Source organism: Pteronotus mesoamericanus, unplaced genomic scaffold (genome assembly GCF_021234165.1).
Source record: "Pteronotus mesoamericanus isolate MK-2021 breed Mesoamerican mustached bat unplaced genomic scaffold, CSHL_Meso_final contig_25, whole genome shotgun sequence".
NCBI classification, from domain to species: domain Eukaryota; kingdom Metazoa; phylum Chordata; class Mammalia; order Chiroptera; family Mormoopidae; genus Pteronotus; species Pteronotus mesoamericanus.
Genome location: NW_026555105.1, coordinates 21,707,663 through 21,732,512, shown reverse-complemented (window position 1 = coordinate 21,732,512; position 24,850 = coordinate 21,707,663). Strand labels below are relative to the sequence as shown.

Below are 24,850 nucleotides of genomic sequence, written 5' to 3'. Positions count from 1 at the left end.
TCACTACACTTCAGGCTAAGTTGGGCATCTGTTACGTCTCTCAGAGCATAACGCCATGGGTCTGTTTTTCACAATACTCATAGATTTGAAGCTTTACATTTATTGTGTGGTTACTGGTAATCTCTCCTTCACCAGAATGTAAGTTCTGTGAGGTCAGGGACTGAGTCTATCTCTTTCACTGCTGTTTCCCCAGCACCTAGCACAATGCATGGCATATAGCAGATGCTCAATAAGAATATATGTAATTTATGAATGAATGTGTGAATAAATCCAGTGTAGTAATGACTACTCCTCCAACACAGAAAAGCAGAGCTCATTATCTTGAACCATTTATTAAACACTAACATGAAAGCACATGTGCGCTGACCTCTCACAATCACCTTTTTACAGGATGTGTGTATACTTATAAGTGTGAAACTGCTGAAAGTCACCCAATCACCGGCGGACCCCAAAATAGTCTTCCCATTTTTCAGATGCGGAAACTTGGTTAAAGAGATGCCGGCCTGGCTGGACGCTACGAGAAAATAAGAAGCGGGGAGGGTGGAGAAATACTGCCATCAAACAGTAGCCCTCGCAGGGCTCAGCGCTTCCGGGCTTCCGGTTCCCGGGCTCCGAGGCCCCGGCTCCGGGACGTGCGCGCCGTGTGGAGCGCGCACGTAGGGCGGGCCGTGCGGGGGCGCGCGCGTGCGCAGGCGTCGCTCGGAGGGACGAGGCAAAGCAGAGCAACCAGCGCCAGGTCTGGTGTTGGTCCACACCGCCCCTCGCGCCGCCCGCCGGTCCCGCGTCCGCGTCCGCCTCCGCCGCTGCCGCTGCCGCCGCCGCCGCAATGGGAGTGCAGGTGGAGACCATCTCCCCAGGAGACGGTGAGTAGGCGCCTTCGACGGTGCTGGGGCCCCCGCTGCCGTGCGCATCCGCTCCCCTCACCCGTCTGTCTGTCTTCTCAGGGCGCACCTTCCCGAAGCGCGGCCAGACCTGCGTGGTGCACTACACGGGTGAGTCGCCGGGCCCGCGGGGTGGGGGGCTCCGACCCGGGCGCAGCCTGAGGGCAAAGGCCCGGGGCGTGGCGGCGGCGAGGCCCGCGTGGCCCGAGGCTCAGGCCTGGGCGGTGGCAGCGCCCCCGAGGGGGCAGCCTCGGGCCTGCGGAACCCGCCACCGTCTGAGCCGGCGCTTGCGAGCGCTGACCTCGGGCCCGGTGTTCCCTCGTCCTCCACAAGCAATTTCGTGCCTCAGACGCTGCCCTTATACCCACTGCACAGATGAGGAAACTGAGGCTTGAGGAGGCGAAGTCACTTGCCCAAGGTCGCGCTCAACAATTGGCAGAGCCCCGGCCAGGGACCATCGGAAAGGATTTGCACCATTTCTGTGTCCTGGTTGACACCCTACACTCCCCACCCCCGCCCTGCTCTGGCCCTCCCTTCGATGGAGATAAGGAGGGCGAGGTACTTCCCAGTGTGCGGAGCTGCCTCTTCCCCCCGGGAAGTCGGGAAGTCGGGCTTCAGTCGCCCCGCCGCGGGTGGAGCCGGTGGAGAAGCGCCCCAGTTCCTAAGTCATTGCTTTGACCCGGGCTGGCCACGGTGAAGCTGGATCTGCACGGTCTTTCATCTCTCTTTACTTTCGAGACTCTTACACATCCAAGCTTCAGTGGCGGTGGCGGCTCAGGCTGACAGAACGTGTCAGTTAGTCCCCCAACCCTTGTAGGAGTGGACTTTTCTCATCTCCATTTTAAAGGTGAGGAAACTGAGGCCCAGATCGGATAACAAACAGATAATGTAAGCCAGAGGAAATCGTAGACCCTCAGCCAGAATCCCGACCTCAGAGGCGAATGCCTTGAGACCATCTTTTATTCCATGCCCTTACAAGGTCCTCCTGGGTTGTGCTGGGGAGGGGAGAGGGGAGCCTGAGCAGGCGGAGACTCCGTGGCTGTGGGTGGAGGGAGGGGGATTGGTGCAGCCACAGTTGCCGATATGAATCATTTTTCCTCCCCCTCCTCCTTCCCCTTTCTCCCCCTTCCAACCCTTTCTTCTGTTCCTCCTCCTACTTCCTCTGTTTCTTCTCTCCTTTCTCTTGGTTCTTTTCCTCCTCCTGGGTAGTAAGGTGTAGGCAGTTCTGACTGAGCTGCTCAGGTCTCCCCTTCTAAGCGTCACCCTTCTCTCCCAGACCGTGGTGGGGAGCCCTCTGCGGAGGGAAATGACTTTGATTAGGAAAAAAGGCAACTAAAATCCCCCTCCAGCAGCCTTTTATTTCTCTGGCCTTTCTCTGTGGGTGGAAATATGGGTAGAGGATAGAGGGAGTTAAGGAATAGAACCTTTTAAAAGGCTACTGAAGGAGGAGGTATTGAAATCCATCTCTGTAGGGAACAGTTTCATGCCCGTGAATGAAACTGGAAAGTGGTTTTGACATTTTAAACGACTGTCTTTGTAAGCCTCGGCCAGCACCTGGACCTAGGGCGTCCACTGGGGGAGACCTTGTCAGTTAGGTTGGTTTTGATCAGTTGGATGAGAAGAGTAACCGTTGCCTTTTACAGGGCTGGGGTGAGGGGGCAGTTCGTTCAGATCCCACAGCCAACCAAGCAGAGACGGGAACTCGGGCGATTAGGTGACTTCTGCGCCCCACTTCTGCCCTCTAATTTGTGAATAGCTGCATTCAGATAATTGGCTGCTCTTACACACCAGTCCCACTCCCAAGTCTCTGCCCCTTTTCCTTGGCTGACCCTTCTCCTGAGCCGATGGCAGGACTGGACACCGGCATGCAGGCAGAACCACATTTCACTGTGCCTCTTGATGAATTGTCCCCACACAGCACGTCTGGAGCCTTTTTCTAAGAGAGCAGATGGCCGTGGGACCCAGAACACCATCAGGGCTCCCAGTGCGTCTTCTCCAAGTCTGTGTTTTTCCTTGAGGGTGGCACCCACTCACACGTTCCCAGAACAGCAGCAGGACCCTGGCATGCATTAGGACAAAAGCTTTCTTTTTTTATTTCATTTTTGATAAGCCCTACAAAGGCGCCTTAGTGAGAAGTCAGCTCTGCCTCATGCTCACAGAATAGGTTGTTCTCAGGCGGGTGGCTTTGTTCCTGTGGGCCTTTGCCACCAGCCTTCAGGAAGAACCTGTTTAAGACCTGTGGGGGTGTGAGAGGAATGGGTTGGTGCTTTGAGATTTCATCTGTGGTAGTTAAGGCTTTTAAGCCACTGGGAACAGAATCCAACTTGAGGGAACATGATTGGTGAGGTGCGGGGAGCAGCGGGGTGTAGGCAGTGAGAGTACCATAAAGATCTGAGTCTTCAAATGCGGGAAGCCCACTGGGCCTTACGAAGGGAGAAGAAATTCTCATGGTAGCCCTAGTTTTCATCTCTGCTTTCTCTGCCTGGCCGCATTAGTAATTTCCTGTTATACATTTGTTTTTCTCTTTCAAGGGGTGGATGGTAAAAGTCCCCTTTGAGCCCCCGCCCCACCACAGACACCCCCCAATCCCACGCTCAGTCTTTGTGTCTCCTTTTGAGTATCTAGCTCACATTGCTTGGCATTGTGACTCCAGTGATTACAGTTCTAGGAGGAAGAACCTGAATGGCCCAGGTTGAGGTCAGGTGAACACTCTTGATCATCCAGTCCACTCTGGCCAGGGGTTCACTGCTACTGATTTGGGGGCAGTCCGGAGAAGTAACAGTGCAGTAAGGTACTTGCCAAAATCTTCCCCCAGCCACTAGAGATATGTGTGGCACACACTGACTTTTACCACAGGGGCATTTTCAGTGCCACAGGTGGCTGCCAGTAGTAGACTTGATGTCACTCTCAGGCTCCGTCTGAGCATAGCATGAGCATCGCCTCAAAGAAAGGCCCCCTTTTTGTGGTCCCAGAAGAGAAAATGAAAACTTGACTGTCACCCGCCAAGCACCTCCTAGTAGCATGACAGGCACTGAGGTGGGAGGGAGGAGGTGGAAGGATAACCTGCCACACACGTGTGCCTTGAGTATCGAGTGAGTTCTCACAGCTTCTTCCTTGCCTCCAGTAGCTTTGTCATCTTGATTGTTGAGCTTGTCCTGACACAGAGCTAGGCTTACATCCCTTTTACTCACATCGGCAGGCCACGTGCCTGCCATTGTCAGAGCAACCTCAAGTGGATTGTGACGACATTCTTTTTTTATCCTCTTAAATAGTAGTTGACATCTTGTCCTTGGAGGCAGGTTTGTCAGTAGCCTGGCTTCTGACTGAGAAAATCCAAGGGTCCCTCAGCTCCGTGTCCTTAGCAGTCCCACTTGGAGGGCAGCTGAGCTCTCAGGGCAGGTATGGGTCACTTGCCTGCAGCCCCTCTCTATCCCCTTTCTTTTCTTTAGCCCCTGTCTTCCCTCTCGTCTCTGTTTTATTCCATCCACATCCAACTGGGTGTTTCTTGGCTGATGATCTGGTGTCTGGAGGAGGGCACACCCTCAGTGAGAACCCTCAGATGGCTCCCCCGCCCCATGCTCTCTTCAGGTAGACAGGCTGTAACAGTTTGGGCTGGGCTGCAACAGGACCCTTCCTACAGCAGATGTTTAATGAGCAACAGCAACAAGCCAGGCAATAGGGATGTGGCCAATGAACCAAAGAGTCAAAGACATGATCTGGTGGGGCTTCCCTGGGTGTCAAGACCAGTAGCATGGAGGTATGACATAAAGTGGCGAGAAATACTGTGGAGAGATTGAAGCAGGGTGAGGGCTTGGGGAGGAGACTGGCTGCTTTTAGTGAGGGTGGTTGGAAAAGGCCTCTGATAAAATGACATTTTAATATTTACTGAAAGGAAGTTGGGGAGTGAGTGGCGTGGCCATCTAGGGGAGGAGGTATGCCAGGCCGAGGAAAGAGCTAATACCAAGGCTCTGAGGCTGGAGCACCCGTGTTAGGGGAACAGCAAGAAGACCAGCGTGGCTGGCATGGATTATGTAAGAGGGGGAGCGGTAAAGGTGATGCGATGGTAGAGCCTTGTAGATTGTTATAGGAACATTCTCTTTCTCTCTGAGTAAGGTGGGATCATTGGGGGCATGAGCTGACTTGGGTGTTAATAGGCCCACTGCCTCCTGGCTACTGTGTAGACATTGAACTACTGGGGGCAAGGCCATAAACAGGGCCCTGCTTGTATCCTGGGCATGCAAAGTGTGCTAGCCTGGGGAAGTGCACAGAGCTGGTGCCAAGTGGATGTCATCCCAAAGAGGATGTGGGTCCTTCATTGGGTTCACATCTTGCCTCTGCCATGTGTGACACGTTATGAGTGTGTGGGAAAATTGTCCCATTTTCCTGAGCTTCCATGTCCCAAATGTAAAATGGGAGTGACAGTGCCTGGTGTGAGGAGTTTATGGGGCAGGTACATCCTGGGAGGAGCCGTGGTAACAGTGATGCTGTTGCACAGTAAGTCTGTAAGACTTACTGTGTCCAGGTACCGGGCAATGTATCCTCCCCACCCCCTGTCTTTCATCCAGCTAGCACGACCTGTGGCGTCTAGCTAGAGTGAGAGAGAGGAAGAGCTCTGGTCCCAGCACTGCAGCTCCTGGACTGGCCCAGATGTTCATGCAGTTTAGGGTCATGGAGGTGGATGAGCCGAGACCTCACTCTCCTTTTGTTTTACAGATGGGGAAATAGGCACCTATAAAAAAAGACATGAATCTGAGCTAGGATTCATGTTAAAACAGTCTTACATGTTACCTACAGAATATAATAACTAAGAAAGCTGTAGCCATTCTCTTAAATTTGAGGACCAGAAGAGGTTTTTAGAGTTTGTTGATTTCTGTGAGGATGAGAGGGACAGAGTTGGACTATACCAGCTTTGCCATGTGGGCAAGTTAAGATACCAGCCCTTTTTCTTCCCAGATTTCCTTAATACTATGAGATTTTAACATCTTCAAAATAGATCTTGCTACAGCCACATATTTTCTTTCCTTTGGGATTGTGATCACCAAAATACAGAATCCCACAGATGAGAGCAGAAGGCTTGCTTGTCTTCAGTGAACCAAAGGCCCCAGAGCATTGTTGTGTGTATGTGCAACTCTTATTTGTGAAATTTTCAGACACAGAAAAATCAAAGTGGAACTATAAATACTCATGTGCTCACCACCTAGGTTCCACGGTGGTTGATATTTTGTCACATTGGCCATTTCTGTCTATTTACGGGATATATATCTATATAGATTTTTTTTTCTCTTGGGGGGCTGTGTTTTGATGAGCTATTAAAGTTGCAGGCATCATGATACTTTACTTCAAAATACTTGAGCACGCTCTGAGAGTGAGAATAATCTCCTTATCCTCCTACTGGTCTCACCTAAGAAAAATGAAAATGATTCAATAGTATCTAAAACCAAGTTCATAAAAAATAAACAAAATAAAATTATGAAATTAAAAAAACCCCAAAAAACCAAGTTCATATTGAAACTGCCCCAGTTGTCCTCAAAGTGTTTTTAATAGCCTTTTTATAAAAGAGCAGAATCCAGTTTAGGTTTACTCATTGCAGTTGGATATTCTGTCTGTAGTATCAACCTAGAAGAATCCTCTTGTCGCTTTTAATGACCCTGTTGTTTCAAAGGCAGCAGACGAACTATCTTATCGAATATCCCATGTCCGCCTCATTGTTTCCTCCTGGTGTTGTCTAACTCCTTCCACCGCCTTGATTTCCTGTATACTGGACTCTGAATGTCTGAGCAGTTTTTGGTTAAACATTTGAGTGTGAAGACTTCATACATCATGCTGTGTACTTCATACTCAGCACCCTGTGGGAGAAATTACTATATGTGGTGCTAAATGTGATTTCTCTTGTAAAGGTACATTTTCCCGTTTGCGAGGAGCAGGCAGTCTGTGGAATTTCTGCACATGCCATACATGCTCTGCTCCTAATCAGCCTTCTCCCTACACCAATGATAATTTATACTCAAAGAAATTATTTCATTGGCATTTACAAAGCGGCAGTTTTAAAGTTCTTTCATACCTTCTACATTTGTTAGCTGCCATTCTATAAAGTAGGGCTTTTTAAAGTAGCTTCATTCTATAAAGCTTTATTCTTTTCCTTTAATTACGAATTTTTGAAGTGAGGAGTTGGTTTTATAGCCATCCTCTGTGGTAGCAAGTGACTTCCCCCCCTCCCCCGTGGGTTTGTTTTTAGTATCCTGAGGACATAAATTTTCCTCAGGGCCTTAAAATCATTGATATTCATTATTCTTTTTGATACATTGTCCCAAGTTTTGCCAGTAGGAGTCCCTTCAAACCTTTTTGATGAGCTCCCACTTTTCCTAAATCACTACCTTGGTTTCACTACTCTGGCCTTGGCTGTAGTCACCACTCCAAAGAGCTCTCGTTCCTTTTAGTGGGTCTCATAGACTTTTGTTTTCATTAACAGCTTTATTGGATATAATTTATGTACCATAAAATTCACTGATTTATGCATAGGCCCTTTAACTTGAACTTTTATTGTTGGTTAAAAACTGATTTTTTTGTGTAGCGCTAATGGGTTCACTGTATTTGCAAACCAGGGAATCATTTGTCTGCCTTGGGATTTTCTCTAAAAATAGTATTGTCACCTGCTATTTCCCATGGAAAAGGCCAGGGGTATTTTGGATAACTGAGACATGGACTATTCAGTTCTCCCTTTGGTGCTCCTGGTAATGTTAGCTTGTTTTTACTTCTATTTTTCCAGTCCTGTTTTTTTAACCTACTACTGAGGAACTGAACTAGATCTTTGCATTCCTTCCCCCAGGCCCCTTTAACTTGAGCCAAATAAATTCTCGCAGTTCAGAAAAAAGCAGGAGGAAAGGAAGAGCGCAGGCAAAATAATCAGCTCCTGGATGCTGCTGTCTCTGCTCTCATTGCCTTTACACCTCCCCTCCCAGGAGCCTGCATTCACTTCCCCACACACACCAAGCCTCCCCTTCCAGGAAGGCCTCTGTCCCTATGCTTAGGTGCCACCACACTGCTCCCATTCCCCACCACAAGGTAGGCTGTTACCACAGCTTAAATGACAACCTCTCAGTGGGTCTCCCTGACTCTTTATTAAAGTGCTTGTTCACACATGCGTGCGCACACACAGCAGTGCTCTCTGATTTTCCTACAGGACACTGTTCATTTCCTCCTTAGCCTGTCTCTCAGTCAGACTGTGTGTAGTTAACATCTATTCTTTCTCCAGTAGACTGCAGACTCCAGGAGGCCAGATCCACACTGGGGGTGTTCTCCCGGGTCCCCATCTGTGCCTGGTATGGAGTAGGTACTCAGTAACTGAATGAGTGGTCCATTAGGATGATCTGGCATAGACTTTAGCTGCAGTGTGAAAAGCCCACATTCCTGTAATGATTGGTATAACATTCCTGTTTCCTTTAAGTTAGAGTAAGAAAGAAAATATCTACAATATTTTGGACTTTGCCCAATCCTTATGAATTAATAAAATTGTGACCACTTCTTCCTTTCACACCCACTGCACACAGGTCAGCACACCAAACCCTTCTCCCAGTCATTCAATAAATGTGTGAGAAATTAAGGGAAAGCCTCAGTCTTGCCCTGAAGATGCCTATCTTGTAGGGGGTGCCTTCCTTTGTGCTTACCGTTATAAGAGGTGCCGGGAGCAGCAGACACCTGGGGCTGTGAGTGCCATGCGGTCTTGGATGTGTGTGGCTCAGTCAGGCAGGAGGAAAGGGTTTAAGTGTGTGCAAAGGCCTTGAATGGGGGAAAGATGCTTTTGATTTTTCTACATGGTACTGTTCTGGATACCAAGAATATGGGGGTGAAGAACACAGTCTCTGCCATCACAGACTTAACAGTGTAGTGGGAGAGACAGATGGTAAAAGTGATTAATAAACAAAAATATATTGTACATTAGCTAGTGAGTACTAAGGAGAAGGCATTAGAAGGTTGAGATTTTAGACAAACCAGTGAAGGCCTCAATGAGAAAGTGACATTTGAACAATGACCTGAAGGAGGTAAGAGAGTATTCCATGGGACTATCTGGGTAAGAGTATTTTAAGCAGAGGGAACAGCAAGGACAAAGGTTCCAGGGTGGGCATGTTCCTGCTATGTATACAGAACAGAAATAGACAGTTTTCTTGGAGTGGGGAAGGAGGAGCATAACCAGGTGAGGTCGGAGAGATGGCTGTTTTGGTGGCAGCTCTTACGTGGCCTTGTAGGCCATATTAAGGACTTTGGCTTCTTCTGAGTGAGACAGAGAGCTACAGGAGGGTTTTGAGCAGAGGAGTAATAGGGTCTGACTTTATTTTTAAAAAATGTCCCTCTGGCTGTTGTGTCAAGTTTAAACTGTAGGAGAGAAGGGCAGAGAAGCAGGGAGACCAGGGAAGGAATTACTATAAGAATCTGGAGCCAAGGTCCAGAACTCATGCCTTTAACTATTGCACCCTACAGCCTCCTGCCTCTGTGTTGTCTGGAAAACTGAAAACAGAAAAGAAAACCAAAGGTCATGTATATTTCTGCTATTTCCAGTGTGTTTCATTCTGTGCATCCACCCACCCCCTATGAGATATAATGTGGCAGTCTTTTTTTTTTTTTAATTTAATCTTTAGTGGGGGTTTTTTCCATTACCATTTAGTCTTCTTATACCCACCTCCCCCACCCCAGCGATCACCACACTGTTTTCCATGTCCATGAGCCCTTCCTTTTTGCTCAATCCCTCCACTTCCTAACCTCCCCCTTCTACTAGCTGTCATCTGCTCTCCATCTATGAATCTGTCTCTGTTTTGCCTGTTAGTTCAGTTTGTTCATTAGATTCCACATATGCGCGAAATCATATGGTATTTGTCTTTCTTTGAGTGGCTTGTTTTACTTAGCATAATGTTCTCCAGGTCCATCCATACTGTTGCAAAGGGTAAAATTTTCTTCTTTTTTACAGCCAAGTAGAATTCAAATGTGTCAATGTCCCATAGCTATTTTATCCACTCATGTATTGATGGACACTTGGGCTGCTGTCATATCCTGGTGATTGTAAATAACGCTGCAACGAACATAGGGCTGCTTATGTTCTTTCGAATTAGTGTTTTGGGTTCCTTCGGATATATTCCCAGAATTGAGATCGGTGGGTCAAAAGGCAGCTCCATTTTTAATTTTTTGAGGTATCTCCTTACTGCTTCACACAGTGGCTGCACCAGTCTGCACTCCCACCAACAGTGCAGAAGGATCCCCTTTTTCCGCATCCTCGCCCGTGCTTGTTTGTTTGTTGATTTATTGATGATGGCCATTCTGACTGGTGTGAGGTAATACCTCACTGTGGTTAATGTGGCAGTCTTATGTATCTTGTGATGAAGTGGCAAATGGAAAGACATGCCCACAAGGACATGCATGCATTCTGGTTTGTGTTCTGGGATCCTGGTATTCTTTCCGTCATGGGCCCTCCATTGAAAACACACTTTTAGGCATAGAATATAGAGGGATTTAGCCAAAGATTAGAAGCATTTCCAGATGGGAAATATTTTTGCACTCAGTTTGTGTGATGGAGAGAAAGAATCTGGTTCTGTCTTTGGTAGGCATTCGATCTTTGATCATACCGTAAGTAGGTTCTCAGAACTCCAATTCAGGAAGGGTGCCCTATGGATGAAAGCTCAGAGACTTGGAAACAGGACAAAGACATGAATTTTGAATTAATACCTATTAGCTGCCTTAGTGTGTAGAATCTCTTTTCACCCATCATGGTTGGGTCAAATGGATAGTTGATACATTCATCATAAAAGTGACATGGCTTATGTAAACATTTCAAATCCAAACATAAATCATTGGCTAAATGATAGTATCTTTCTTTTAGGATGGCTCTTCTGGTGGAGTTTACTGTCAAGGTTCTTGCAAAACCTAGTTTTGGCTTCTTTTAAGCTAGAGCAGAGGCTGTTGTGAGGTCATTTAAATGCCAAACCTTTCTAGATTTTTAAGATTTTTTTTCTCCAAACACACATTGGTCTCACCCACACACAATTATTCACCAGCAATATTTTTTAGTGATTTGCATTTATTGAGTCCTTCCAAGCAGTCATCTAGAGCTACTCTTTTTCTCTTCACACTTATCTATCATTTATTTACATACTACTTAATTATGTTATTAACACTCAGTAAGTAAAACTGACATAAATGGATTCAGCATCACAGAACTGACTGACCTTGGGTAAGCACAGAACTCACATGGAAAAGAAGGAATTAGGGACTGTGGCAGGAAGGAGCTTTCACGAGGCTGGGGCTATGGTTCTTACAAGAGTCTCTGGCAAGGCAGTTAAGTAAAAGGTGTTTGAGAGAGCATCTGTATATAGTAAGAAGGAAGGGAAACAAAGAAGCCTGAGTAGGTCCATCCTCTTATGTGGGAAATGTTCCTGGTGGCTTCAAGTGCAAATCTACAGAAAAATTGGCAACTTTGAATTTGGTTCCCCCACCTCCATTCCACTATTGGACTTTTTGTACTTAAGAAACTACCTATTGAGTTAAAAATAGAAATCTTTTCTCCCCCTCTGAGCTGTAAAAGGCAAGACTTTATTTGTTTTGAAAGTTTGGGGTTTGGGATGTTCTCTTTTTGTTGTTGCCATTTTTTGATATAGGTTTGAGTGTTTTGTCTTTTCATCTTAACACTTTCATATTTGGACCCCTGTAAAATGCTGCATGTGAAAACCACCTGCAAAGATTGATCAGCAACTGAAAACCACATTGTGAGTCATGAGCTGTAACTATAAGTGCTAAAGGCATAACTCAACCGTTGCCTTCTTCAGTTGCCTTCTGGAGACCCCAGATTTTTACAGTTTTTCTCACTGATCAGCCATCTTCCCTTATCCCATTGAGGGTATATGGTGACTCTGCCTTCCACAAAGCAAAATAAACTGAAAGTGACTCTGTTTCTGTTAGATTATTAGCAAAATAACAACCCAGTGGTCCTCTTGAATCTCTAAATCCTGGCCTTAACCACTGCTTCTGTGACTTCGGCACTTTGCTTAGGAGCTGCTGGCCAAGTCCGCCTCTTCTGGTTCCTTCAGAGCAAGAGCAGTCTCAGACGCATGAGCAGCAGGAAAGAGCAATGTGCTGATTGGGACATGAACACAGGACTCTTCCCCATGCCTGTTGTTGTTGTTGTTGTTGTTGTTGTTGTTGTTGTTGTTAAAGCCTGCATGTCCCTTTCCAAGGATTTTTGTCTGGTTCTTCACCCCCAAAAACAGCTGAACAGTTTGGGAGGAGACCCATATGAAAGTGACATCAACTGCCTTACAGCCAGAGAACAGTTCCTCATGCAACTGTAGCTTGCTTTCTTTTCTTTTCTTCTCTTTTTTATCTTATCCTCGCGCGAGGATATGTTTATTCATTTTAGAGAGAGAGAAACATCGATTGGTTTCCTCCTATATACACCTTGACTGGGTATCGAACCCACAGCCTTTTGGTGTATGGGACCATGCTCCAACCAACTGAGCCCCCTGGGCTAGGGCCAGTCGTAACTTTAGCTCCTTTCATGGTCTTACAATTTTAACTGGAGACCCCAGATTTTCACAGTTTTTCTCACTGATCAGTAATTTAAAGGTGTTGAAAGTAAAAACTGCCACCCTGGGATTGCTTCTGAGATTCTTACTACCATATAGGGAAGAGGTCTAAATATGGAAGCCTGGTGCTTGTCCTGCTGGTTCTTAAAAATTGTGCAAGTGAAGCAAGTCCAAGAGTGCTTTTGAGTGCCGGCATTGTGAGTGCCAGGAATTGAGCTGAGTGCCACAGGGACATAGGACTCTGAGTCCAGGTCTGTGACCTTGAGGTGGTTCTTGAAATCGGGAATATGGACCTGTCCCCAGCAGATTTGGGGTCATAAGGTATATAGGTTTGTGTGTAGTGAGATAGGAAATCAGTCAGTTCTGGAAATAGAATGTCATTCTGGTGATGATTTTCACGAAGAGTGGCCTTTGGAGCTTAAAGAGTGTCAGCTGTCATGTCTGAACTGTAACTTCAGTTGCCTTTGCTCAGCAAGTGTGCTTTCTCTAGGAAATTATGGCACCAACTTGGTAGGAGGTTTCACTGTTGAAGGGCTCTAGGTCCTGGCACAGAGATGTCCAGAGTTAAAATAGGAGCAGCTGCTGAGATTTGACATGCTGCCTGCTTTACCTGCTCCTGCCCCAAACAGAGGAAGCACCTTATCATCTACTGCTAGGTTGGGTGTAGTAAGTAAACATGTGTGAGATTTTAGTAAATATCACATTTTTTCCCTTTCAAAAAAAAGTTTTATAGGGGCATAACTGCCATCCAATAAACTGGCCATATATAACGTGTACAATTTCTTAAGTTTTGATGTGTTTCTGTGTTACCCTTTGGAGCCTTGGCCTTCTTCCCGTTTCCAACAATCACTGATACACTTTGCTGTGAGCACGGATTACTATGCATTTTCTAAACCTTTATATAAATAGAATCATACAGCATGTACTCTTTTTTTAATTTTTCACATAACACTTGGCATTCAATATTATATTAGTTTCAGGTGTCCTTATGTATTCATTTTTGTCTGGCTTCATCCGCTTGGCATAATTATTTTGAGAGTGTTATGTTATTCCATGTATTAGGAGTCCATTCCTTTTTATTACTGAGTAGTTTTTTATTGTATGGATACACTTCCTTATCCATTCACCAGTTAGCATGTGATGGGGTTGTTCCAGTTTTTGGCGAATACAAATAATATAATAAGTCTGCTATGAACGTTTATATATAAGTCTTTTTGTGTGGACATAGGCTGTCATTTCTCTTGTATAAATATCCAAGAGTAGAATGGCAGGGTCACATGCGATATGTATGTTTCACTTAAACTACCAAGCTCTTTTCTGCAGTGGTTATTCTATTATCTGTTCCCATCGTCAATATATGAGAATTCCAATTCCTCCATATCCTTACCAATACATGGTACGATCAGTCTTTTTAGTTGTACTCATTTTAATCAGTAATCGTCATGCCTCCTAGTGGTATTTGCATTTTTGTAGTGGCTAAGAAGGTTGAGCATCTTTTCATGTGCTTACTTGCCATCTGTATATCTTTTTCATCTGTTCAATTTTTTTGCCCTTTTTCAATTGTTTGTTTTCTTAATTGAGTTTTGAGAGCTCTTTATATATTCTGGACATAAGTCCTTTATGAGATATTTGCTTTGCAGAAGTTTTCTCTCAGTCTCTGACTTAACTTTGCGTTCTCTTTAAAGTATCTTTTAAAAGCACAGATATTTTTAATTTTAATGAAGTTCAATTTATCCTTTTAAGGATTATGTTTTTTTATTTCATATCTCACGAATTTTTGCCTAAGCCACAGCCATAATTATTTCCCTATTTTCCAGAAGTTTTATAGGTTTCTTGTTTATATTGAGATCCGTTATCTGTTTAGAGTTGATATTTATTATGCTGTGAAGTGGAGTTCCAAATTTTTACTTTTTGCGTGTGGATATCCAGTTGTTCCAGCTCAATGTACTTTTTATCTCAGGCTTTGTAGTTTTCATCTCTGGAAGTTTGATTTGAATCTTATTCTCCTCTACTTATTCTAGTATCTGTATCAGTTCTGGGTTGGTTTCAATTGTTTGATTAGTCTTTGCATTGTGGGTCATGTTTTCTTTCCTTTCTGTATGCTTGGTAATCTTTGGATGATAGATATGAATTCTGCCTTTTGGGGTACTGGTTATTTTCATTCCTATAAATCATCCTGAGCTTTGTATTGAGAAGCACTTAAGTTACTTGAAAACAGTTTCCAAGGCCTTGCCTCGCATTTTCCTGAGTGCCTCATGAACTATGACTTTCTCCCATCCGGCTAGTAGGAACAGGCACTGATTCTTCTAAACATTTTGGGTGGTTCTTTTCCTGGCCTTGAGTAGTTTTCTCAAACACATCCATTGATTATTCCTCTCTGAATACTTAATGAGGACCCTCTGCAAATCTCTGGAGATTTCTCTACAGCTCTCTTCTCCCTGGTGCGTGTCTTGTGGACTCAAGCTGTGTTGGGCTTCGTCCCAGCTCCCTCTCCCTGGACATTCTCAAGGCTGTGCGCTGGGGCAGCCATAGGGCTCACCTAGGTAGTTTCCCATCTCTCCGGAATCACTGTCCTTCATGGTGACGTGAGGTCAGTGTCTTAAAAACCGTTGTTTAAGCTATTATCTGGGTTCTTTCCCTCCTTTTTTGTCTGTGGGGGTTTGTTTTGCTTTTTATTTGTTTGGGTTCTTAGTTTTTTGGTTGTTTAGGTGGGAGGGTAATCCCCGTTCCTCCATATTGGCCAAAACTGTGCCCTGTTTTGAGATCACAGCTTTTCTCATGTTTTGCATTCAACACTGACCAGCCTAATTCCCACTTCAGAAAATACTGTAAGCACATTTATTCCTGCTTCTTAATGGAGACAGCTTCCTCCTCTGCATCATTTCCTCCCCCAGCCTGACAGCTGACAGCCATATACAATATAAAGTGGCCTGTTCCTCTCCATTGAGGGGAAGCCTTGTCCCTAGCACCTCCTTGCCTGTGCCAGTTGTGTGACATTCTGCTCAGGTCTGGGGATATTGTTTACCTTTTAGACTTAGATTATAGGAAATCCCCCTCCTCAGCTGAAGGGATCCCCGCCATTACCAGTACCACCACTCAGCCCTCCCCTGTGAAGGTTTCCCCTCCAAGGAGGTATGTGAGACTGACATTTGGTGGCTGCCGCGGTCTGAAGTTCTGGAACAAGGCCCATGTCCTCTTCCAGGGGCTCATCCGAAATGGGGGAGGAGAATACGATCCTTGGCAGAGCTCCTACTTAAAGCCCATATACTCAGAAATTCTATTCCTTGGCATTTATGGTTTCTTAAAGAGACTTCGTCCCTCAGTGACCCAGAAGAGCTTAAGAAAGCTGGGGTTAGACAGGCATTTTCACAGCCCAAACAGCCTCTTTGATGAACCAGCCTCTGGTTCTCCCTGCTGGCTCAGCAGCAGGTAGAGGCTGGGTCCTACCTTTTGCCTCTAGTCTGGTACTAGTCAAACATTGAAGCATCTCACCTTTAGGCAAAGTGGGATGGGTGTGCATAATACCTGGATATTGCTTGTCAATGTGTTTAACCAGGAGTAAATGGAGAGTGTAGGAAGTCTGTCTCAGTACCCTGTCTTCCCCCAACCCCCTGCTCTCTGGTTTTTCATTGCAATAGAATGTGATCTTGCCCTGGTTTGGCAGGAAATAGGATAATTCTTGCATAGGTGTACTATATTTTTAAAACTATGAGTTGCAACCCATTAGTGTATCATGAAATAAATTTAGGGTCACAATCAATCAGCATTCTCTTTAACAATGAGAAGTGTGTCCCATGTGGTAACTATTACATGTAAATAATGTTTCAGTTACACATTTTTATGTGTGTCCTAGGCCCTGACATAACACACTGTTCTATCGTCACAGGCGGTGGTAGCTCTTTGTGGAGTGGGTTCTGGAGTTCCCATTTCTCTCTTGCTCCTCCCTTGGCAGCACTACAGTGGGGTGTGCTGAGTAAGTGTCAAGTAAAGATACACCTTGTACCAGTTAGGCTACTTTCAGCTGCAAGTAACTGAAAATGTGACTTGAGGCAAAGCAGACTTTTAATCACATTAGAGCAGAAGTCTTGAGGGAGGTGGTTTGGGTCTGGTTCGGATCAATGGAATGACTATGCTGTGGTGCTCCTGACCTTTTCATGGTTACAAGGTGGCTGCCGTGGTCCCAGACATCACATTCTCCCACAATAGCAGTCAGCAGGAAGGGAGGGCAGGAACTTTTTTCCTGAGTGCGTTTTTCTTTTTAACCACTGAGACAGGTCTTTTCCTGCCAGGTTCCAGTAGACCACAGTTGGTGCCCAAACTGACCCATATGCCCCACCCACCCCAACCCTGGTATAGAAGAAAGGTTTAGCTTGATTCCAGTTCATCTATCGGACCAGGCTGTTGCTGCTCCTGGAAAGCTGATATTCAGTTATAAAGGGCGGGGTAGGGGTGTTGCTGAGTCTGGGTTTTCAAAAGTCTGGAGTGTGCCACGGCCTGGCTCCCAGGTGCCTTTCTGGGCAGGTTTTTCTCTGTGGGTTTTGCCTAGCTGGCCTTTGCAGATAGCCAGGGGGTTGGGGCCACCCTTCCATCCTTGGTTCTTTCCCAGAGGGGTTCCTTACTTAATGAGTTACCCCTGTGATGGCTCAGGAATTCCCAGGTCTCAGCTCAAGTTCTGCTCTATAAAGAATGCAACCAGGAAGAGGCTGTTTCTGGTCGCCTGTTTCCTTTGTAGCTCACAGCCCCATTGGGTAAATAAAGTCTTGCTGCTAGAGCCAGACCCTGCTGCTCACTGGCTCTGACCTTGAGCAGGTTACTGAGCCTGGGAGTCGGTTCCTTTATTTTTGTTACAAGCAGCCTCAGGAGGGTAGATGGAAAAGCTTTGCCTGTCCAGAGAAAGAGCCTGAGATTCCTGGCTGTTCATTGCCTATTCTCACCCTTAATGCTAAGTTCAGGTGGGTTGGGTTCAGTGTATGAAGTAGAGCCCAGCTGCCATTTTCATTTCTTTTATTAGGTAGTGATTGTGTTCTGGCAAAGAGATAAGCTTCATGTATACCCCAACTTGCCAGTTCTGGGGTGCCAGTTCCTGGCTCTGCACTGCCTTTGCTGGAGTAGATTCTTGTCCTCCTGTCTCCCTGTCCTTAGCTCCCAGCCCCAGGCGTAGGCAGTGTCAGCACGCACTCTGCCCCCAGGACATCTATCTTCCCCCAACCCCCTGCTCTGTAAGGACAGCAGTTCTGCTCCCCCCTCCCTCCCGGTTTCCTATTTTGTCAAAGTACAGATAGTCTGGTCTCTGTGATAAAGCTCTCACTTTATCTCTGCTTCCCCATCCCACTTACAAGTGTTGACATTTTTAGGCTGGGATTTTGTTGGGATTTTCCTCTTCCTCTCAGAAATACAAACACAAAAAAATTCTGTATTTTACTGGGTTTTCTGAGTGATGCTTTGAACCATGGTGGGTGCCTACCCTCAGCCTCCAATGGAATCAGCTTTGTGTTAACTATGTGACAACAACTGGCTGGCCCCTTCCAGTCTGGGATCCTGGTACAAGAGTTTTCAGGACCTGAGTGACAGTTACCACAATTGGCTGGCACTGGCTTCTGAAGAAACCAGTGTCGATGTTCTTTTTCTAACAAGAAGTTGCAGGCTTCTCTTACTCTTTTCTCAGGACACTCGCCCTCTGGCATCTCCATCCCTGGAATTCCCCCTTTTAGTGGAAGGTGCCGGTGTAGTTTGTCTGGCTTCCAGAAACTGGAATAGTAAAATGAACATGGGTTTCGGATTTACAGTCTAGCTTTACTACTTCAGCAAGTTACTTCACTTCTCTCTGCTTCAGCTCCTTCATCTGGGAAATGGGGGCAGTGACGTAGGTGGGGGGGGGGGGTTGAACATCTTTATATTGGAAAGTGCCTCACTCAGTGCCTGACTGGGGGGTGGAAACACTGCCCACAGTTCAACTGGAATTGTTAGCATTTCAGTGGTGGGAGGTTTTCTGTCTCTTCCAACGCCACTCCTCTGATTCTCTGACACCAGCTGGTGTCCTACAGCTCAATTTTGACACTGCCCACATTTCTGTAAAAGGTGACAGGTGAATTAAGGAAGGAATAATGCTTCTTACCCTGTGTGTGCCTCACGGGCCCAGTTAGTCTGGGAGGAAATCCAAAGAGTACTGGAACTTCACACCAGGAGAGTGTACACATCCCTGTTCTCCAGACCAGGGCAGATCAGTTTGCTGCTTGGAGTCAGGGAAGAGCGTTCACAAGCCTGGGGTAGAGGGACTACCCTAACCCCTTAGAGCCCTGCTGAGGACACAGGAAATCCTTCCTGGATGCCACAGTTCCTTCTCAGACCTAGGACACCCTGCCAGGCCCTTCAGTGCTGGCATCTGGGACTTGGACTCTGCTGATGGCTTTTGACTTGCCTCATGTCATTACTCCTTGTTGCTCATGTTACAACTGCACTTTTTCACAGGGATGCTTGAAGATGGAAAGAAATTTGATTCCTCCCGGGACAGAAACAAGCCCTTTAAGTTTATGCTAGGCAAGCAGGAGGTGATCCGAGGCTGGGAAGAAGGGGTTGCCCAGGTATGCTCTCACTTGTTTTCTTTTCTTTTGTTTCCGAGTGTCTGCCTTTTAAACTACGTTTAATCTATCTTTAAAACACTTGATATAGCAGAGGAAAAAATACACAAGCTCTCTTTACAGCTGCATAGTGTTTCCTTCAGTGGTCATACTCTAACCTATTTGACCAGTACCCTATTGATGGTCATTTGAGTCCTTTCCATTGCTTTATGCTGCGGTGACTAATCACAGGCTTTGTTTTCCATTTGTCAAGTGTTGCCATAGGCAAGCTCTCGGTAGTGGAGCAAGTGGGTCAGTGGCAAGGTGCACCGTATTTGACATATTGCCAAGTCACCATCCTCAGGGATCGCACTGTGAGCCACCACCAGCGGCCTCTAAAGCTGCCTGCTTCCTCTCAGCCCCAACAGCAGTGCATTGTTAGATTTTTGGCTTCGGGAAAATGTAATGAGTGACAAGTGTTATCTTGGGGTAGTTTTAATTTTGTATCTGTTTTATTATGGACCGAGTTGTCTTGTGTCAGACCACTTCTGAGAGGTCACATTCATGGATAAAGTAATTTTGTTTGTCTTGAGTCTGTTTCTTTACCTCTCCCCTCGCCATTGTGTAAACAGATTTTGTTCTGCCAACATATGAAATTCCCAGTAGACAATAGGGAACCCAGGGTTGCCAGATTTCAGTTGGATTTTATCCTTCCACGGAGCCGGGAATTTTTCTCTTGGCCCTACCAGCTAAAGGGGCGATTGCAGTGGCCTGAGACCCAGTGGGCTTTGTAAATAGGCCTCGTGTGCTGGTAGTAAGTCTCTTTCCCTCTCAGTGAAGAGAATTGGAGATTTAACCAAAGTGAAGAGAAAGATTTCTCTTTCTCTTTTCTAAAATAGACATTGCTCCACTTCCTCTATAAAATCACTGGTTTATCACCGAATAAATTGCTTAACTTTCAGGAACTCTAAGGCATCGCATTCCTAGGTGTCTAGATTTCTGTCCCTGCAGGGCAGAGGGTTGGCAGTGTAAGAAGGAGAGGATCTTTGTGGCTTACTTCCCTCCGGAAACCCTGCCAACTGTACCTTTCTGTCTCATCCGGTCCCCCTCCCCCACGTCTGGCCAGCTACTGGTCTGTAGCCCATCCCCCATCTTCCATGCCAACCATTGTCCCCACCACAACTCATCTTCTGTGGCTATTCCAGCACCGGAACAATAATTGTGTTGTGTGTTCCAAGAGTCGTAACTGCCACCAAGATAGTGTTATCAGCCTGTTTCACATTCCAGGCTTGGCAACGCATGACGCGTTGTTGGGGAGGTGCCCAGTCTCCCCTGGACCCAGTGTACTTTGGGGTCAATCACAGCTCTCACTTGTGAGAAGTCTGCGTGCTCTGAGACAGCCGCAGGGTATCTTCTTTTAAACTCCTCCACAGAATGTTTCTTCAGCAAGTGAGCACAGAAAGGTGGGGGATTTTGTGCCCCTTTTGTCCTCTCTTGATATTGTTTTGGTTTTAAGTGTTTACAGGTATGCAGTCCTACCAAAAGTGCTATCTTGGCAGCTTGCCAGAAAGGTCCATTTAATGAAGTACCTTGAGCTTCTTCTCATGTTAGTACATTTAAAGCCACTATATTCTTTCTAGTGGCTAAGCCATAGTGAGATGTGCCTTTGACACGTCTCCCCTTATGATGGGTGTTTGGGTTGTTAGCAGAAGACTCTGGAAGTAGAACTGCAGGGTAAAAGGATATGATAGCTTTGAATTTTACTGGATTAAGCCATATGCTTTTTAAGTGTCCTTACCACTTTGGTCTAATACGTCCCTGTTTTTGAAGGGAGCTGTAGGAAGCAAGGCTGCTCAATTGGAAATGTCATTGCAGCCTGCCTCTTCCTCTTCCGTCACTGTCTTGGGCAGGGTTGGAGAGCCAGGAGCGCATACATGGAGACTTAAAAGAGGTAGTTAAAGGATGGAACTACAGCAGAGAGCCTGCTCACTCTTCAGAAAATAGATATTTAAACTTATTTGCGTTTGATGAGAAAATGATAAAAGTTACAAATATATATTTTAAAGATTTTATTCATTTTATTTTTAGATAGGGGGAAGGGAGGGAGAAAGAGAGGGAGAGAAACATCAGTGTGTGGTTGCCTCTCGCACGCCCCCTACTGGGGACCTGGCCTGCAACCCAGGGATGTGCCTTGACTGGGAATTGAATTGGTGACCCTTTGGTTCGCAGGCCGGTGCTCAAAAAAAGGTACAAATCTATTTTTCAAAGTGAAAATTTCCCCTCTACCCTGGCCACTATACTCTATTCTCCCCATACAAAAATGGTGGTTCATATAGGTGGATATAAATATGTAAATATTTTTCTCTTCACAAAAGTGGTAGATATTGTACCATGCTATTTTATACTCCACAAAATTGTGCTGCCTTTAAGTTTTTCTGTATTTTTGAAGTATGAGCATAGAAAAGTAGGCTACCCCCAGATATTACTTTCTTTGTGTGATTTTATTAAGCAAAGTTTTGATCCAAGTACCCCTTTTTCAAGAGCATAGATGCCACTTAACATGTCCTTTGAGAGGCCACTGAAGGACCGAGGTGGTGACACTTCCAGAGCATTGGCTGCCTAGGGTCAGGTCAGTAACACTTGGGCAGGAAGATCGAAGGCCTGACTGTTTTGGGGAATCAGAGAGCTTTTATCTGCCACTGAGCCCCTTGGAACCAGGTGCAGGGACAACCCACCAACCCCGACGTCCTGCATAGGGGCGTTGCCTGGTGCCCAAGCAGCTACACAGTCTCTGGAATGTCCTACTCACACTGTCCTGGGGAAGGGACACCCAGGCTTCTTGCGGAGAGAGTTAAGTGTGTCCAGCTGATTCTTTTTTCCTTGTTCTTTTCACAGATGAGTGTGGGTCAGAGAGCCAAACTGACTATCTCCCCAGACTACGCCTACGGTGCCACTGGGCACCCGGGCATCATCCCACCAAATGCCACTCTGGTCTTTGACGTGGAGCTTCTAAAACTGGAATGACAGGAATGGCCTACTCCCTGAGCTCCCTGTTCTTGGGTAAGGAGCTTAATGCTGAAGGGCCTTTAACTACCTTTGCCCCTCCCATGTCATGCTCAGTATTTGATGGGTAGGAGAGAGAACTAAAAATGCCACCGCTTTCCCTGACACATGCATTCTTCCTCTATTGGGTGTGCTTTCAGTTTTAGTTATCAGTGTGCACCTTGAATGTAGAGGTTGGTCACCCTATGGAAAGGGATGGCATATGTTCTCAAATGTACTCACGGGGATGGGATAGCTGATGGTAGCTGTTTAAATGAAGTATTTTTATTTGTAGCTTACAAAGTAAACCTCAGTTGGGAACTGGAAATATAGGCCAAATTTTTAGGGCCAATATTTTAGTTCTTTAGAAGTAAGATTGTTGATGACTTTGCTTACCCTGTCCTGGCTTGTGCACCTCCCTCATCCATAGTTTGTGGTTGCTACCTGTTAGATGATGTAAGGCACTACCACCTGGGTCACCTGCCTTGGGGAGCAAGCCCAGGGCAGTGGAGGCCAGCAGGCCAGTGTATTGTCAGGGTTGGAAGTGAGGCCAGAAGATGTTATTGAAATGTAAAGGGTGTTCTCAGACAGTCCTGGGAAGGAATCTTGGGGACCTGAGTCAACCTTCTGTGCAACGGGTGAGGAAACCGAGGCCCAGAGAAAAAGGCCTTACAAGATCACATTCTGTCAGTGATAAACTACGACCAGACCCCTTTCATTCTTTTTTTTTCCCCATTACCTTCACTGCTAGGAAACCAAACTTCATGTCCTATTGGCACGTAACTTTTCACGTGGGCATTAGAGTCATAAAACACATGAAGGTTGACATCTTTCCAGTTGGCCCCCGACCGCAGTGTTTGCTTCCCTCCTGCCCCTGGAACCAGAGGTCCAAAGCCAGTGGCTGGGAAGAATACTTCTGTTTGAAAGCTACAATAAGTGGCTACCAGCTGTCTGCTGGGGAGTAACCTTGTCCTGCTGCAGACGTCTTTAAGTAGGCAGTTTTTTTTTTTAATTAATAGCTATTTTTTTCTTTCAGTGGTTTGAGCCCTACACACCTGGGTCATACAGTCCTGGTCAGGTTTGATGACTCTGGCTTCTCCATTTGTCATTCCTACCAGGAGGGAACTCCTGACACTTTAGAGAGCCTCCCTCTGCCCAAAGGTCTACACCTAGTCCAAACCCTCTTTCCTGTCCTTTGAAAGCTAAGTCCTTTGAACATAAATGTACTTGAGGGAGCCTTGGTATTCTGATTTGGGAACAGGCTTTCTATAAATCTGGTAGGATAGAGGATAGGGAAAAAAGGAGAGGGAAATGAGGGGCTGAGAGTTACCCTGGTTTAAGTGTTTCTGTGCCCTGCCAAAGAACATCTCAGACCTTTTTGCAAGGGTCTTGAAGGAAAGCCCAAGAGCAAAAGGTTACAGGTCTGGGTGAATAAATGAAGAGTGCAGACATTTTCTAGTATGATCAACATGGGGAGTATCACCTCAGGGCTTTGCACATTAAAGACACCTACGAAGCTTTTGAGACTCTCCTGATGCCTACACCACAGTAACCACAATCACTGGGCGTGAGATTCAAGCCTTAAAACTTTTTAAAGCCCCCAGGAAATTCCTGTATGCAGCCAATGACAATTGGGGCCTGTATTGTTAGTGGCCTCCATGGACTGCCCCTCCCGCTGTCCTCAGCAAGATAAACTTAACCATGGGTTTCAAAAAAAACAACCAATTTAAGCAGAAGGGGTTGCCCATCTGGGAATGCAGCCCAAGCCCCACTGGCTCTCCCCAGCTGGAGCAGAAGCGGCTTGGTCCAAGTAAGACCTCGCAGCTGTTGGGAAGGGACTTGATATGGCAGCCAGCCTTGTGGCTGTCCCCACTGTACACAAAGAGCAGAGTGGCCGGAACTCACTAACTTTCTGTCCCCAACAGATGTGCCATGGAGGGATCCGACGCCCCCGACGCGCACACACAAATCCGTACGGAGCTTTTCCTGATGTTCCACTACACTCTGTATAAACATCTGCCCCGACTGGATGTGTTCTGTCACCCAGCTTCGCTCTTCCCCTTTCTCCTTGTATGTGTGTTGACCTAAACTACATGCCATAAACCTCAAGTTACTCTTTATTTTGTTTTCATTTTGGGGTGAAGATTCAGTTTCAGTCTTTTGGATCTAGGTTTCCAATTGAGTATTAGTCAAGTATTAACAGCACAAGTAATGGGTTAACTTTAGACTAGGAATTGGTGTGGGGGGGATGCAAGAATCTTTATTTTATTTTATTTTTTGGATGAAATTTTTATCTATTATATATTAAACATTCTTGCTGCTGCGCTGCAAAGCCATAGCAGATTTGAGGCGCTGTTGAGGGCCGAATTATCTCCAAGTTGAGAGATGTCTTTGGGTTGAATTAAGAGCTCTACCCAAAACTGAAGTGGGGTGGGGAGAGCCCTTGCCTCCACTGCTCCATCCCACTTTCCCCTTAAACCCTCTGCCTTTTAAAAGCAAATCGTTTTCACTGCGATGTTGGACACTACAGGTATCTGTCCCCGGGCCAGCAGGGACCTCTGAAGCCTTCTTTGTGGCCTGGCTTTTTTTTCCCCCATCCTGTGGTTTTTTTCTAATAGATATTCAGGACTTTTATAATGTCATAGCTATCCAGGCTCCACTTCCTAAATTTTGAGAACTTTAGTCGAAAGTTTAAATTGAAGGTGCTGTTTGTAGACACTTAAAACCCAATGAAAGCCCAGCCATCATGACAAATCCTTGAGTGTTGTCTTAAGAAAATGATGCTGGTCATCACAGCTTCAGCATC

At 46.0% G+C, this 24,850-nt stretch overlaps 1 protein-coding gene across 1 annotated transcript; it reads left to right on the top strand.

The window, feature by feature from the left end:
• The first annotated feature begins 678 nt into the window (after positions 1-678).
• FKBP1A (FKBP prolyl isomerase 1A) lies at positions 679-24,850 on the top strand. Its single transcript, XM_054573939.1, has 5 exons — positions 679-863; positions 945-992; positions 18,914-19,026; positions 21,898-22,062; positions 23,970-24,850. Exons 1-4 carry the CDS (start codon positions 827-829, stop codon positions 22,024-22,026), a joined length of 327 nt encoding a protein of 108 aa, XP_054429914.1. The 5' UTR covers positions 679-826; the 3' UTR covers positions 22,027-22,062; positions 23,970-24,850.

What these genes read in the sequence shown, in the direction of transcription:
- FKBP1A (XM_054573939.1), top strand. Translation starts at nt 827, where the DNA reads ATGGGAGTGCAGGTGGAGACCATCTCCCCAGGAGACG. An exon ending in CTGCGTGGTGCACTACACGG is followed by an intron (nt 993 to 18,913) that starts GTGAGTCGCCGG and finishes ACTTTTTCACAG; the next exon opens with GGATGCTTGAAGATGGAAAG. An exon ending in GGGAAGAAGGGGTTGCCCAG is followed by an intron (nt 19,027 to 21,897) that starts GTATGCTCTCAC and finishes TTCTTTTCACAG; the next exon opens with ATGAGTGTGGGTCAGAGAGC.